Source organism: Octodon degus, unplaced genomic scaffold (genome assembly GCF_000260255.1).
Source record: "Octodon degus isolate 3935 unplaced genomic scaffold, OctDeg1.0 scaffold00079, whole genome shotgun sequence".
Classification (NCBI taxonomy): Eukaryota; Metazoa; Chordata; class Mammalia; order Rodentia; family Octodontidae; genus Octodon; species Octodon degus.
In genome coordinates, this window is record NW_004524655.1 from 10,604,306 (window position 1) to 10,620,616 (window position 16,311).

Consider the following 16,311-nt stretch of genomic DNA (forward strand, 5'->3'; position numbering starts at 1 on the left):
TTTTTGTATTTTAGGGAAAGGTCTACAGGGTGTTCAGAGTCTCACTACTAGATCAGATTCTAGTGATCTGCCTGTTGACAGCCTCCCAAGAGCTGGAATTATGGGCACGCGCCACCCTGTTCAGTATCAATTGCTGTCTCCCTGCGCCTTGGGGGACGGGACTGGTAATCACCTCTTAAAGGCGTGGATTTAAATTTTTTTTTTTTTTTAAATTTCTGTGATGTGTCACTATGTTGCCCAGGCTGACCTCGACTGTAATTTTCCCACCTCAGACTCTCAGTATTTAATCTACTAACATTTAATGGATTTACTAATATATTTGGATATGTGCCGTCCTAGACTTGTTTTGAACTATTTAACTCACCTGTTTCCTATTCTTTTCAGGTTCTTCTTGGGCTCCTCATATATTTTATTATTTTGTATTTTCCTCCCACTAACCTGTTACTTCAATGTTCTTGAGCCATTCTCTTACTGATCAGTTGAGAGACTAAATGCATTTTTAATATATTCTGGGACAAGTTTTACTTTTGTTACATCTCCAATAATTCTAGAATCTCCGAATATTTAAGTTAGATTTAGCTTCTCATTTTTTTCTGCTCTTCTTGTCATGCATTTCACTGCTAAATGTTTTGAATCCACAGGCATTTTTTCTTATTGCTGTCTTAAACAGTCTATATTCTTCTCTACTTACACACAGCTACTCTTTCCCGTGCTGAATATTCTTTTCTAAAGTTCAGTTCTGTCTGGGTTACTTTCCTTAAGCCCAAAGAACTTCCTTTATTCTTTCTTTCTCTCTTTCTTATTTTGTGTATTTGGTACAGGGTCTCACTATGCAGCTTGGACTCATAGTGATCCTCCTGTTTTCAGTCTCCCTGGCGCTGGGATTATAGGTGTGTGCCACTGTGCCTGGCCTCAGTTGCCGACTCAGTGCGCTTGGGAGCAGGGCTGGCGTGGCATGTGGTACCAGGGATCAAACCCTGGTCCCTGTGCTTGCCTAAACAGGCACTTTAGTCTGCTGAGCTATCTCACTGGCCCTCCTTTAGTATTTCTTACTGTCCAATTCTAATGTAGTACTTTCTTAAACCACTGTACTATCTAAGAACATAATTTCTTTTGTGTGTGCAAGGTCTCGCTTGTCACACAGCCCAGACTCATAGTGATCCTCCTGATTTCTGCCTCCCACATGCTGGGATTAGAGGCATGTGCCACCACGCCTGGACTCCATCACCAGTTCAGCATGCCCCAGGGACTGGACTGGCACGGCATGAGGAGCCAGGGATCCAACCCTGACCCCTGTGCTTACCTAAGCAAGCACTTAGTCTGCTGAGATATACCGCCGACCCTTAAGAACATAACTATTTTGTCTTCATTTTAGAGAATATTTTTGATGCATATTGAGTTCTAGTTTATCTTTTTCACATTTATATTCATGCTTTATTTGTTTCATGTGTTCACAAAAAATGACATAGGAGTTTTAAATTCTTATAAAAATCTCAAAAGTGAAACAACGTTTCTATAAAAATGTAGAAGCTGGCATTCAAACATAACATTTTAATAACCAAAAAGCAGAAGTCACTAACAGACAGATTTGAGGCATAGAGTATTTGGTAAAATGTACTTAAGTACCTTGTTATACTGATAAAATGGAGGCATTTTAAGAGTCAAGCAGGTTTTAGGGGAATAACATCAAACAAACAAATTCTCCAATGTTGAAAAGACATTCTGTGCTGAAACAGCTATTTTCCTAAAATCTCTATGAAGTCATCTCCCTTGCCTGCCTTCCTGTTATTGCATGAAAAGAAATCTAAACATTTCTCTTTTTTTGTTCCTCGAATGCCTTCAGGGCACTTTTGGCCAGCAGGAGACCTGTGAGGTTCGAACTCCAGCAACCTGAGGCTGACAGCTTTGTGGAAGCAGCCACTTAAAGGCCTAGCTAGGGCCAGGCCCCCTAAACATTTCTTTCATTTAATTACTGAATTTTGGTAGAGTACATGAAATCTTATATGGAAAAAAAGACATGAATAGTAAAAAGGTAACTGTGTGAACATGCATATGCTCTTGAATATAATTCACTAGGAAAGAACATTCTGGTTTTCAGTTGTTAATGAGAATTCCTCATTTTTTTTATATGTGCCAGCTGAGAGAATCTGTCATGGAGTGAAATTTTAGTCTGATTTCCTAGTGCTTAAAAGTTGAATTTCAGGCATACTCCTTTGGACTGGTACATAAAACCCTGTCCAGGATATCTGATCCTTCCAACCAAGGATTCTTCTTCACAGGACACATATCTGACAGAACTTTTAGCTTCATGGGAGTTTTGCTCATTTTCTGGCATTACTCCTTGTGCCATATTCATTGGTTGGTTTGCTTGCAACAGCTTTTCATAGAAGTAGTAATTTCTTCTCTCTACTGTAAAGTTCCTGTCAAGTTGAGATATATTTTCAAATGATGATTCGAATCTTTCTTCTGGTGAATAGCCTGATAAGTACCTTTGATTTCTCTCCAGTTGGCCATGAATCTTTCTGATTGACCATGAGCCCTTCTTGTATGATCATAAGATCTCTCTCCACAGGCATGGTGGTTCTCATGTAATCTCTCTGAGTAAGAATGGAATTTCTCTGGGTAAGCATGGAATCTCTCTGAGCACCCATGGGATCTCTCTTGAGTGACCATAAGATCTCTTTGAGAGCCCATGACATCACTCTGAGAGGCCATAAGATCTTCTGTAGCTATGAGATCTCTTTGACTGACCATGAGATCTCCTGAATTGATCATCAAATCTCTTTAAGGTGTCTTGATTTCCTTTCAACTCATGCTCTTTTTCTTCTGATTGGATTTTATTTATCTTAGATTGAACCTTATAATTGTTGTCCCATTTCTCCTGCTTCCAGTTGATAGAACTTTGTCCATACTTGGATACAGAATGTTCTTGATCTGGGTTTTTATCTTCATTTTCATTCTTGATGTTTCTTTCATGTCCTCTGTGCCGGTGACGTCCATGAACTTTCAGTTGCTTTCTTGGAGCTGCCTGTTTTGCATCATCCTCAGTCTTACCCTTTTCTTCAGTACTTCCACTCTTTACGTTTTTAAGGCATACAATGTCCTCTAGAGACAGGTCTAGAAAGCACAGCTTCTGCGTGTTCTCAATGCCTGCCATTTCTTTCCAAGGAGCCCCAAAGCCTGACCTGGCAGCCATCAGATCAGTCATGCCTTCTGCCTAGTTTGTTATCTTTTCCCACTACATTTGATGATTTTTTTTTCTAGCTTTCATGGCATATGTTGAAGTAACTAGTCCATGTTACTTCCTTAAAGACGTGATTTATTTTCCTCTGGCTGTTTTAAATATTTTCTCATTAACTTCAATTTTCAGCAATTCCACCAAAATGTAGTCTAAGTGTTTTCCTTTGTGTTCATCTATCTTTAATTTGTGGGATTTCTTTTTCTTTCTTTCTTGTTTTTCATTTATTTTTTTGGCACTGGGGATTGAACTCAGGACTTTGTGCTTACTAGGCAGGCTGTTATGGTTTGTGTATAGATGTCCCCCCAAAGCCCCAAGTAGTCTTGAGGGTCTTCTGGAATTCATGATTATAGTGGGTGTGGATGCTGCACCTGCCCTGGGGCAGGTCATTTGCATTACAATGTGAGGTGGGTTGAGAAGCTAGCTGCTGGAGCTGCTGCTATTCCTCCTTTTGTGCTCTTGCTCTTTGCTGCCACCATGAAAAGTTGTTTTCTGCTTTGTGCAGCTCTGCCTTAGAGCCAGCTGAATATGGACAGAAACCTTCAGTAACTGTGAGCTAAATAAACCTTTCCTTCCTTCAGTTTAGGTATTGGGTATTTGTCCTAGCGATGAGAGAAGAGTAACTAAGACAGGCATTTATGCCTCTGGGCTATCTCCTCAGCCTTTGTGGGATTTCTTGACTCTATATAATTGTCTATCAGTTGTGGAAAGATCCTGATTATTATTTCTTCCAAAATTACTTCTATTCAGCCGGGGAGATGGCTCAGTGGAATAAACACTTCCCTGGCAAGTGCAAGGGCCTGAGTTCAATCCTTGGTTCCGGAAAACAAAAACAAAAACAAAATTATTTCTATTCAACTTGTTCCCTTTTATCTCTGTGATTTCATTTATACATTACAATTATTATAACTCTAACTGCATTTTACATGTATCTTGTTTCATATATTTCTGTCTGATATTATATTATTGTATTTTGTTGTTACAGGGTCTTACTACACAGATCAGACTCATAGTGATCCTCCTGTTTTCAGACTCCCCAGCGCTGGGATTACAGGTGTACACCACTGTGCCCGGACTCTGTGGCCAGCTCAGCCCACCTTGGGGATGGTGCTGGCATGGCATGTGGTGCCAGGGATAGAACTGCAGTCCCCGTACTTGCCCAAGTTTGCCTAAGCAGGCACTTTAGTCTGCTGAGCTATCTTGCTGGCCCTGTCTGATATTATTGATTGATTCATTTCCAATTCAATAATTATATCTTCTGCCATATCCAAACTGATGTTAATCCATCCACTGAGGTCTAACTTTAACATGTTTTATTTTTCAATTCTAGAAAAACATTTTCAGTCTTTATAAAATCTTTTTAAATTTTTATTTTATTTTTTTCTTCCCATTGATTCCTTTTTAAAAAATTAATTTTATTTTATTTTTAAGAGTAAAAACAAGCAGAAATAAATAGAAAAAATGACTGAAACAGGGTACCATACAACAATACATATGTTACAGATTTTCAAAATAGAAATAGCTAATGAGCAATGGCTGTTACATTATCTATTTTTATCATCGAATCTGTTGTTCAGATTAACAGATATATTATAGAAGATTGGACAAATAATTGAATATTAATACTTTTTCAAGAAATCTTTTTTCTTGTCTTTTAAAGAACTATTTTAAAGAGAGTATAACAATTGATAAGACATTAGAAACAGTACTCATTTAGAAGACCAAGATGAGAGGTATTCAACCGTGGGTTTTGTATTACTCATTGCTGTCCTCGACATAGTTGCTCAGATCACAGATATCAGCATACAGAGTTAGTCAAGGTGAAAATTTTAAACATTAACTGCTATTTTCAAAAAACTGGTGGAAATTATTAGTACAATCACCTCAGCCATCCTGTATATATACTTGCATGATTTCCCCCCTTCCTTTTTTTGTATCTTTTCTCCTTTCATCTTCATTGTGTTTAATCCTTAAGTTCAGTTTCTTTCTTTTTTATTATATCTATTGAAGGTTATCTTTCAGGTTTTATTTATTCTGTCAGGTTCTTACGCTAGGGAGATGATATAATATTTACACACGTGGGTCTGATTTATTTCACTTATGAGTAGAGCCTCTAGTTGCATCCAGTTACCTATAAAGACTTTGAGTTTGTCTTTCTTTATAGCTGAGTAGTACTCTGTTGTATAAAAACACCATGTCTTTTTCATTCATTCCTCAAGTGATAGACATTTTGGTTGTTTCCAAGATTTGGCTGACAAATTGTGCTGCTATAAATATGGGTGCACAGGCCAACAATTTCTGACATTGCCAGTCAAGCGGAAGACCCAATACTATTATGGGCTACTGGACTCTTGTAGAATATTTTGCTGTTTATACACTTATAATATTTAAATAACGGAACTTAACCAAAAAGGGGATACAGATGAATGTCTATTTTGTATCTGTGTATTTAAAGTGGTTAGGATAGATACATAGTTACATTCTCTTAATGAATAGAGGGATTTGTTCTAATGGTCTTTGTAAATAGAATATCATGTCTGCATCTTGTACAGCAATTAACCAGTAGGAAGAATGTATGCAATGTGTTAATTACTGAAACTGTCCTACCAATTTGGTTTGAAACTGTCTCATTGCTATTTGTTTCTCAATAAAATTATGGAAAAAAAATGGGTGCACATACATCACTATGGTATGATGTTTTCAGTTCTTTTGGAAACATACCCAGAAAGGGAATAGCTGGATTGAATGAGATTTCCAGTCTAGCTTTTTTTTTTTTTTTTTGGAGTCTCCACACTGATTTCCATCATGGTTGTGCCAGTCTACATTCCCACCAGAAGTGGAAAAAGGTCCTTTGTCCCCAAAGCCTCTCCAGCATTTGTTATTAGTTGATTTCTTTATGAAAGCCACTCTGTCTGGGGTGAGATGGTATCTCATTTCTCAAATGGCCAGTGCTGTGGAACATTTTTTCATGTATTTATTTGTCAATTGTATTTCTTCCTCTAAGAAGTGTATATTCATCTCACATGTCCATTTTTGGTTTGGGTCTTTAAATTTTGGGGGCCAAATTAGTCTTTTTATAAATTCTAATCCTCTGGTGAAATTCGCAATATTTTAATTTATTTTATATATCTCTTTATTTGATCTTATTATTATGTATTTAGTACAGGGGCTACAGGGTCTACAGGGTCTCACTACATAGATCTGACTTGCAATGATCCTCCTGTTTACAGCCTCCCAAGTGCTGGGATTACAGGCATGCGCCACCCATGCCCGGTCTCAATCCTCAGTCTCAGCACGCCCTGGAGGTGGGGCCGGCACTGCAGGCCCTGGGGATCAAACCCCAGCCTCTGTGTCTGCCTAAGCAGGTGCTTTAATCTGCTGAGCTATCTGGCCGGCCCTCTCTCTATTTTATTGTCTGTATTAACAACGGATATTTTAAAGTTCTGGTTTGCTAACATTACCTATGCATTTGTCTGTCTGTCTATCTATCTATCTATCTATCTATCTATCTATCTATCATGTGAGAGAGGACATTCTCATCTTGTTCCTTTCTAGCTCCTTCATTAAGTATGATGTAGGCTTTTTAGCATGATATCGACAGACTTCATTCACATTGAAAGTACCTCTTTTGCCAAATATCTTTTCATTACCTGTAGGTAGGTACATATAATTTTCCTTTATGATCTGTTAATGAGGTGAGTCATATTACTACATTTTCTAATTCTGAAGAGACCTAGTTTTGGGATAAAAAGCACAATTGATAATGATATATTATTCTTTTATTGTATTGTTGCATTTGTGCCTAGTATTTTATTTATTTTTCATATTGGTATTTAGAAATCAGATTAGTCTTTGGTTTTATTATTTTTCTCTGCTATATTTGTTATATTTTGGCATCACTGGCTTGAGCTCCCTAAAATGAATGTTTTCTTCCCCCAGCCCCCATACTCTCTAACAATTTAATAAGCTTCAAATCAGTTTCTTGAAATTTCTCACAAAAAATGCATTTTCAACGTTGGAATGGTTGGTGACACATAAAGGCAACCTCGAAAACCTTCTGGGATGAGACAGAGAGCTAAAACAGATAACAGACATGCACTTGCATGTGAGGTAAAGGCAGTGTTTCACACCAAGTAGGGTGTACCCACCTGTAATCCCAGCACCCTGAGAGGTTGGGCAGGAAGATCACAAATTCAAGCCCAGCTGGGAAACTTAGTGACTTAAAGTGACGCTGTCTCAAAAAAAGCTTGTGTTGGGGAAGTAGCTCAGTGTGAAGGCTATGGGTTCACTTCCAAGTACTGGAAAAAAAAAAAAAAAAAAAAGAAAAGAAAAAAAAAAAAGAAAAGAAAGGAAAAATAAAAGGTATGTTTTAGCTACAATGCAGATCATGTCAAAGGTGCATGGTCAGGATGTGGCTTGTGGATGGCTGGTGTGATACCTTATGGAACAAGCTTTTTAAAGACAGGGACCTACCAGACACTGTTCAGCATCACAGTTCATTTCATGGCCCCAAGATAGACAAGTTTGAGTTTCCTCCTCTGAGCTACTATTTTTCCATTTGCAAAATGAGAATACCAATGGTAAAACTTATATTTAACAGTTGCCAAGAGGGCTAAATGAGATGAGATAGTTTATGTAAATTTCTCCCTAAGAACTATTTTGGGGAGGACCAATAAACTCTGCTCATTTATATCATTATGATTATTACTTTTTTTTCCCAACAAGTAGAAACCATTTTCTCCATGACTATCAAAGCAATACATCTCTATTGCAAAACTGCAGCAATACAAGCCCAGCCAAACAAAATCCCATAAACCAATTAGACTATCTAAATAAAGTAAGTCTATATACAATGCGATAGCCCCATTTTCTCACATAATATCACATTAGGGTGAGAGTATTAACTGATTTCATTGACAGTATTAACTACTACGATTAGAGGAACACTTCACCTTGCTGTTATCATGAGTTCGTTTTCGGAGGCCTTAGGCCGCATCCAGGCATAGATGTTCATTGTGAACAGGGCACTGATGCTGTTGAAAGCGGAAGTCAGGGAGGAAATGATGGCGGCGCATACTGTGGACAACATCACTCCCTGTAGGCCTGGAGGAGAAAGAATGCGTAGTGAGCCTTCGGCTCTTTGACCATGCTGGATGGACCTTTTCCAAATACTAAATCTTCTCCTATGAAACATTCACATTTTACACCAAGTAGAATTCCACCTAAGACAGAGTCTTGCATTATATCTTTTCTTGCCTTGTAACGAGGCTTAATAGTTTCCTCCTGTATTTTCCTATAATAATAGGAGCTAATATCTCTTGTGTGGTTAATCTGTCTCTTCAGACATCAGCCTGTACCATCTGTTGTACGGTGCTATGAGATGGATGCCACTGGTTTCCTGTTTTACGTGGGAAAAGTAAGAGCTTCAGAGAAGGTTTAGACCAGACAAAGCAGTGTGCTTCCCAGTGCCTCAGTGCCCTCATCCGTAGGCACATAGTATCTACCCCATTTGGTTGCTTTTAATATTAGAATATATTTAAGTAGACCATTTGTAGAGGGAGTTTGTCACAGTGCTCAGTGTAGAGCAAGAAGTCCAAGAGATGCTAATTACAAGCAATAACCTAAGCTGGTGTTACTACTTGGAAAACCATGTGAGAGGCAGATATAGACCAAGGACCTAGGATTTGCGTTCGTTCAACTGCCAACTCTTACTTGCTTCCTTGGCTATTTGAGGCTGTGGTATTTCTGGAGGCTTAGGTGGGGAGTCCAGATATCTCACTTTCTGAACTGTAGGATGGTTAGTTTTCACTCAATCTGATTCCATCTATAGTGTATTTTATGGAAATGTCTCAGCTTTTCCAACCTATTGTCCTCCAGAACTAACACAGGATTAAAAAAAAAATATTCATTTGGCCATTTTGGTAGAATCTGGGGAGAAAGGTGTGATAAATGTGTGAAATCATTATCATCCCAAAAGGTCACCTGACTGTTGGGTAATCGCTAATCTTCTTTGCCTCTCTTGCTTCCTGTGAGCCCGTGGAGTGAAGGAGTAGTTTTACTCATCTTTGTGTTTTTTTTTTTTTTTCATGTCTTAGAACAATGCCTTACACAATGTAGATTCTATTTTTTGAGTGAATGAGCAAGGGAGCCAGCTCATCAGGTGACATAAATAATGCAAAAGATGTATGTGGATTGTGCCTCTGAGAAGATACGCATTACCAGTGTACAAGGAGGAAAGAGAGGAGGACCCGATCGATCCTTTTGACATGGCAAGCAAAGCTGCCCTGCATGGTGCAAGCGTCCCTCCCACGCAGCAGCCTGTATTTCCATTCAGAATGATGGGCTAGCTGATAAGAAGGCACCCTGAGCATCCCACTCCTAACTGGTGACTTATAGACCGAGGGCCCAGGCTCCAGTGGGGATTCTATGGCTCTCAGCAGAAGGGCCTATTTCTTACCAATAGGTAGTAGCGATACCACCAGCCTTGGATAAGCGACAGGGTAACAACTGCTTTGAGCACCGCAGTACTTTTCACATTCTGAAGGTACAACACAGGCCACTTGGTCTGCAAAAAGAAGTAGCTGTCACATCAAGTCACATCAACACACTGGTCTTAGAGCTCTGACATGAGCTGGGATAAGAGAAGGAATTCACATGTATGTGTTAGATTTTTAGTCCACTGAAGGCTGCTTCAATTCATGATTTTCACATTCTCAGGAGCTGGTGGTAGAGGAAGGGATTAGGGCTTAGGCTCCTAGCAGTCGAATGGGTTACCCAAGGCAGGTCCTGGGTCCTCAGTAAGCCTTCCAGTGACTCTAGTTAAGCATTAGGAAAGCCAGAGGATTATTTGTTCTATGCTAACATGTGAGATACTCATAACCTTACTCCCTTGGACATGATCGGGTTACTAATTTGGAGTAATTAGTTAGTTGGGACTCTAGTTCTTAGCAGAGGGGCCTATTTTCCAATTTGCAGGGAACTATCAGCCATGAGAAAGTAACAAAGCTCTCCTTAACAGCTGAAGAGTAAGTTGGGGAATGTTAAACTAGTCTCAGTTAAAGCTGGAAAGAAATTAGGAAAGAAAAGGGGGCATGCCAGAGGAGCAGATTGAAGGAGGGGTTAGTGTTAGTGATACCCACTGCACATATTTCTTAGCACTGTAAAGCACTCTAGATTTTATTTGCTTTTGTCAAAGCCCAACAGCAAGAGACTCTCCCAGAAGCACCTGCTCTGTCTGCCCCTGTGGCTACACCTACTAAAGTGCTCCATCAGATTTAATGAATAAACAGAGCTGTTACCCTGAGAGACACAACAATCTAGTAAGACTGAGCTAGTAAAGCTAGATAGTTGAAATGGTGATGGGAGACAGCCATGGAGTTATAACTCATTAGGGAAAGCCCAAATGCTTTAATAGTATTTAATGCGGGCCTTGCTTGGAATCAGGCTCCCTTTGGCAGGTGCATGGAGCTCCCTCCAGGGTGCCTGGGGCTGTGAGAAGCAGTAACAAGATCTGTTCTATCCTCTCACAGTGCTTGGCACACGCAGCATGCCCAGGAGGATTCTGCTGATGTGATGGGAGCATCTCAGTCTTTCCAGCAGACTCTGCCCCAGTGTCATGGCTGAGCCCCTGATAGAGAAAAGGAAACTCTGACACAGGAGAGGAGGCCCTGGCCTGGCTCTCTCCTGCCCGAGCTTATCACCTTGCACAGCATTTCTGTCTTGTATATACATCGGTAGTTTTTGCTAGACTTCTTCTTCTTCTTTTTTTAAATTTTAGGACATGGTCTACAGGGTCTCACTACACAGATCAGACTTGTAGTGATTCTCCTGTTTTCAGCCAAGCGCTAGGATTACAGGCGCGTGCCACCATGACCAGTCTCAATCGCCCTCTCAGCATGCCGTCTGGTGGGGCCAGCATGGCACAGCAGGGATCGAACCCCAGCTTCTGTGTTCTGCATAAGCAGGCACTTTAATCCTCTGAACTATCTGGCCTGCTCTCTGCTAGACCTCTGCTAAGAAACATTCTGGGCTACTCCAATGACCGGTATACTACGGGAGACCTGATCAGTCCCAGTGTCTATAAAGAGAAGCAGCTGACTGGCGTGAACCCATTAGAATCAACAATTCACCTGGGTAAAAAGTGCGGCTGATCATTCCTGGTATCACCATGAGGAACATGGGCAACAGCTTCAGGTACCCGTACATAATGAAGCCAACTCTCATGTGAGATTTGTTCTTCCCGGCCAGGCTCCGCTGGACAGAAACCTGCCAGAAAGCACAGGTGGGCGGAGTGAGTGATGGTCATACCAGGGTGTATAAAGCCTGGGCCACCTCAGCACGGGTGGGCCAACTGTGGCCTGCAGCAGCAGCAGCAGCAGCAGCAGCAGCACCAGGATGTGCCCTCTAATGGGTGTTTGCTAAGCTGCTCACCAGCTGCTCCCGGTCCAGACATCTCTGGGCCTTTCAGGGCTGGGGAGACACAGGTGAACAATGAACACATTTTGTGTACTACATAGCTACCAGAGGGGACGGGGTACCTAGGATATTGGCATCATTGCCAGAGCTGAGCACCAGTCCTGGCAGTGCTTGGCATACCAGCTGCTCTCCAGCTAGGAGAAAACTCCCTCGTGAAGGCTGGAGATGGTTTCTGCCAGAAAGAATGAAGAAGCCTGTGTGACATCAAAGTAAAGATGGGCCCCTGGCAATAAAGAGTGCTCAAGGCAAGGGACCAACGTCATTTATCTACATTAAACAAAGATAGCCTTTGCAAACACAAGCTTTCCTAGGAGATGTTTCAGGACCCATTTCCTGGTGTCAGTGCTGTCAGAGGTACCATACTGTCAGGTGGAAGGCAATGGTGTAGCAAGAAAACGGAAAAGTTATTAGGAGAAAGAAACAAACCACCACCACCACCACCACTGCAAGAAAAAAACCAAACAACAACAAAATGTTAAGAGGACCAGCCTGATAGCTCAGCAGGCTAAAGCGCCTGCTTTGGCAGAGCGTAGTGGCCGGGGTTCGATCCCTGGCAGTGCCGTGCAGGCCTCTCCCCTGGGGTGCACTGAGACAGCGATTGAGCCTGGGCGTGGTGGGCGCACACCTGTAATCCCGGCCTTTGGGAAGCTGAAAACAGGAGAATCACTATGAGTCCAGTCTGTGTAGTGAGACCCTGTACACCCTGTCCTGAGTACAGAAAAAAGAAAGTGTTGAGAACATCAAAACAATGCGCTAAATATATGCCCTTAAATAATCAAATAAAAAATGCCCAGAGTGACTGAAAGGCAAAAGATGATAAGGCATAGTATCTACATTATGATTTTATGCTTACAAAAAAGCCCATAGGAATAAACAGACATGATGATAGTGATTAATCCTAGGGCGAGAGGATTAGCAGATTGGGTTTTTCTTTTCTTCTTTACCTTCCAAATGCATTCTTTTAATAGCAGAAAGAAAAACCCAAACAGACCCTATACCATAAAAGGTGCTGATTTTTGGGAAGTCTACTGCCAGCCTGCTGCTGGTCACTGAATGGAGAGAGGCCGCTCCTGAGCAGGTGGTGGACGCACGTGGCTCTGCTTCTGGTCTTGGCTTAAACCTGGGTATAGAAAAGGTGGCATCTTATGGAGCAGATGAAGTAGTGGGGCTAAGGCAAAAATAGGACTTTTACTTTGAGGAAAATGTGACAATAAGGACATTAAATCATTCTATGTAGAAAGTCCTAAACAGTTTACATATTGTCGGATGCTACAAAGTGGGGCAAGGAAAGGGTTATTGTTTACAAGTGTGAGACTCCAAACTATTCATCACCAGTTGATTAGCTTCTTTTGTAATTAAAAATGTTTATTAGGGTTGTGGAGGGAGCTCAATGGAGAGGGCCTTGTCTAGTACATTTAAAGCCCAAATGTTATGGCTTGTATCTAAATGTCCCCCCAGCTGGCAATCCATTTTCCAAGTCCCCTCCTGTCCCTCTCAGGAGCTGTCTCTCCCTCAATAAAATTTCCTGCTCTTAAAAAAATACCCCGTCCTCAAGTCTCATGTGCTCATGCATGGGGGCTTTTGGGAACTAGCTGGATCTAGGGTATGTGATCCTGGGATTGAGGATGTATGGCACTAAATTAGTCCCTCGGTGGATTTAGCATGTTACCAGCTTTCTATTACTGTACCAAATACCTATATTAGTTGAATTAAAAAGGAAAGGTTTCTTTTGGCTCACAGCCCTGGAGGTTTCTGTGTAGGCTCAGTTGGCCTATAGCTTTGGGGCCTGTGGTGAGGCAGCGTACCATGGTAGGAGTGCATGGTGGATGGGGCTGTGTACCTCCTAACTGCGAGGAAGCTACGGAAAGAGGAAGAGGACCCGGGCTCGAGTGTCCAGGCATGTCTCAGTGAACTTTTCCACTGGGCCCCACTGCCTGTGATTTCTGTACTTCAGAGCCCGGCTGCAGCAGTAAGGTGGGGTGAAGTTTTGTTACTCGAAAAGTAACTTGGTTTTTCTAATTTCACTGCAGAGTTAGTCACCCTCATTGACTTGTGGAGCCTCAGAAGTACTTGAGTCTGTTTCTGTACCTTTTATTTTCTTTTATCAGCCTGTCTATTCTTGACAATATAAATTTTTAAAAATGTTGCTGCTCAGGCCAGCCAAATAGCTCAGTGGATTAAAACATTTGCAAGCAGGCTCAAGGGCCAGGGGTTTGATCCCGTGGCTTGCCGTGCCGGCCCCACTCCTGGGGTGCACTGAGATGGTGATTGAGACTGAACATGGTGGCGCATGCACCTGTAATCCCAGCTCTTGGGAGGCTGTAAACAGGCCGATCACTATGAGTCTGATCTAGTAATGAGACCCTGAACACCCTGTAGACTCTTCCCTAAAAAAAAAAATACAAAAGAAAAACAAAACAAAACAAAACAAAACTTGTACTTGATATAAATATTTTTAGGCCAAGTTTGCCCCTTTTGCTCTTCATGTTTAAACTTGGATTAGCTATTTGGCATGTTTCTCTTCCACATAATGTTTAAACCCAATTTGTGGTGGTACAGGACAGGAAAGTACACTAAAAATACACAGTATAAAAATACACAGCACATTAGAGAGCATACAATATAACCACCTTTCCAACCAAGAAATGGGACACTGTATCCTGCCACAGAAGTTTCCCCATAACTTTTAAAAAATTAAGGCAAAATTCTCATAAAACACAATTAGCCTTTTTAAAGCAAAGCATTTAATGCATTCACAGGGTTGTAAATCACTATCTCTCTTTAGTTTCAAAACATTTTCATTTTCCCAGAAGAATACCCATATCCATTAAGTAATCATTCTCCATTATTCCTTCCCTTCCCTCCTGGCAAGCGCTAATGCAATTTCCATCTCTATGGATTTGCTTATTTTTGATATTTTTATATAAAACGAATCATCTGATAGGTGACCTTTGTTTCTGGTTTCTTACACTTAACAGAGCATTTTCTAGATTCATCCATGTTGTGATATGCTGTGGGAGTACGTCACTGTTTCTGATGGCTGGATAATATTCCAACATATAGATACGCGTTTTGTTTACCCATTCAATCACTGATGGGCATCTGGGTTATTTCCATGTTTGGTTGCCAGGGATAGTGCTGCTACTCATAGCTTGTTTTAACTTTAAACCCTTCCCACATGCTAGCAATGACTGCTTTGGTGGATATTTCATTTCTTCCTTGCTTTTAAAAAGTAACTGTGTCACCTAGTTTAGTATTGTGCATGTGCTGAATTTTACACAAATGTAACTGGGTAGCTCATAACCTTTTATGTCTAGCTTCCTTCCGCCAACATCCCGCTCTGGAGATTTAGCTATGTGGGATAGAGTTGTGCAGTTGGCTCTCTGTCTACAAATTCTGCTTCTGGAGATTCAACTGATCATGGACAGAAAGTACTTGCTGTATCAAACAAATGCATCCTTTTTCCTTGTCACTATAATCTTTTTGTTTTACTAACCACTTCTACTTTTTGACATCATTAATCTCCTCCATGGTCTTTACTGTGGTATTTCTTCCTGAAGATCTCTCTCTTTTTTTCCTCTTTTTGTGTTGGTGGCTATTTACCCAGCTTCTGGGTTTGAATGTTTAGCTCATTATCATTGACCTGTTAGGCCTCTTGAAATGCTCATTTAACATGCTGCTTGGAATTTGTGCTGAAAATGGGCATGTAGTGTTTAGACTGGCATTAAGTTTTAAAGTAGAATATGCTATGAATGATTTTTCTAACCCACAAGCTATTTAACAACCTGCCAATAACTTTTCAGATTTGAGATTTAAAAGCTATCACTTTATTATTTTCTTCTCCTGTATTAGTCTGAACACAGTTTATGGGATATCGATCCTCACTCATGTAAGAGCGCTGCTTTTACATCTTAATTGTGGTCAGGGCTTGTAAGTTTCCTTGAAAAGCATGCTTCCTTTCTGTCTGCAAGACAGAGAACTTTGAACAACTAAGATGTACACATTCCTGTCACTTACGACTAAGTCTGTTAGCTGCACAGATTAGTTCTGGATCACCCTCACTTTTGCCTACCTGACTATTTTGTTTCTGGAAAACAGCGCTAAAATAGAATCTCCATTTACAGCTCATCCTTTATATTTCATTATATGTTAAAATTCAATTTGGCGCAATGAGAAAAGACAAGCAAACAGCTCAAGAACAAGAATGAAATGAATAAACCCTTCATTATTCGTAGATGATATACAGCTACGACTATTTTAGGTTAGAGGGTTTATATCTAGCAACCTTACCTATCTCATTAATTCCAGTAGTTTAATGTAAATAGACAGAGTGATTTATAATCCTGTGAATGCATTAAATGCTTCACTTTAAAAAGGCTAATTGCATCTTCTGAGAATTTTGCCTTAACTTTACAAAATGTTGTGGGGAAACTTCTGTGACAGGATACAATGTCTCCTTCCTTCCTTCCTTCCTTCCTTCCTTCCTTCCTTCCTTCCTTCCTTCCTTTTTCCTTCTCTTTCTTTCTTTCTTTCTTTCTTTCTTTCTTTCTTTCTTTCTTTCTTTCTTTCTTTCTTTCTTTCTTTCTTTCTTTCTTTCT

The 16,311-nt window shown here is 40.5% G+C and overlaps 1 protein-coding gene across 1 annotated transcript in view; it reads right to left on the minus strand.

The window, feature by feature from the left end:
- Window positions 1–16,311, minus strand: part of LOC101584955 (sodium/glucose cotransporter 1-like) — a 75,241-nt gene that overhangs the window by 20,954 nt on the left and 37,976 nt on the right. Inside the window, exons 4-6 of the mRNA XM_023720944.1 lie at window positions 11,368–11,503; window positions 9,696–9,803; window positions 8,191–8,341 (exon numbers count right to left, since the gene is read on the minus strand). Of these exons, the coding sequence (XP_023576712.1) occupies window positions 8,191–8,341; window positions 9,696–9,803; window positions 11,368–11,503 (395 nt within the window). The remainder of the gene's footprint in view (window positions 1–8,190; window positions 8,342–9,695; window positions 9,804–11,367; window positions 11,504–16,311) is intronic.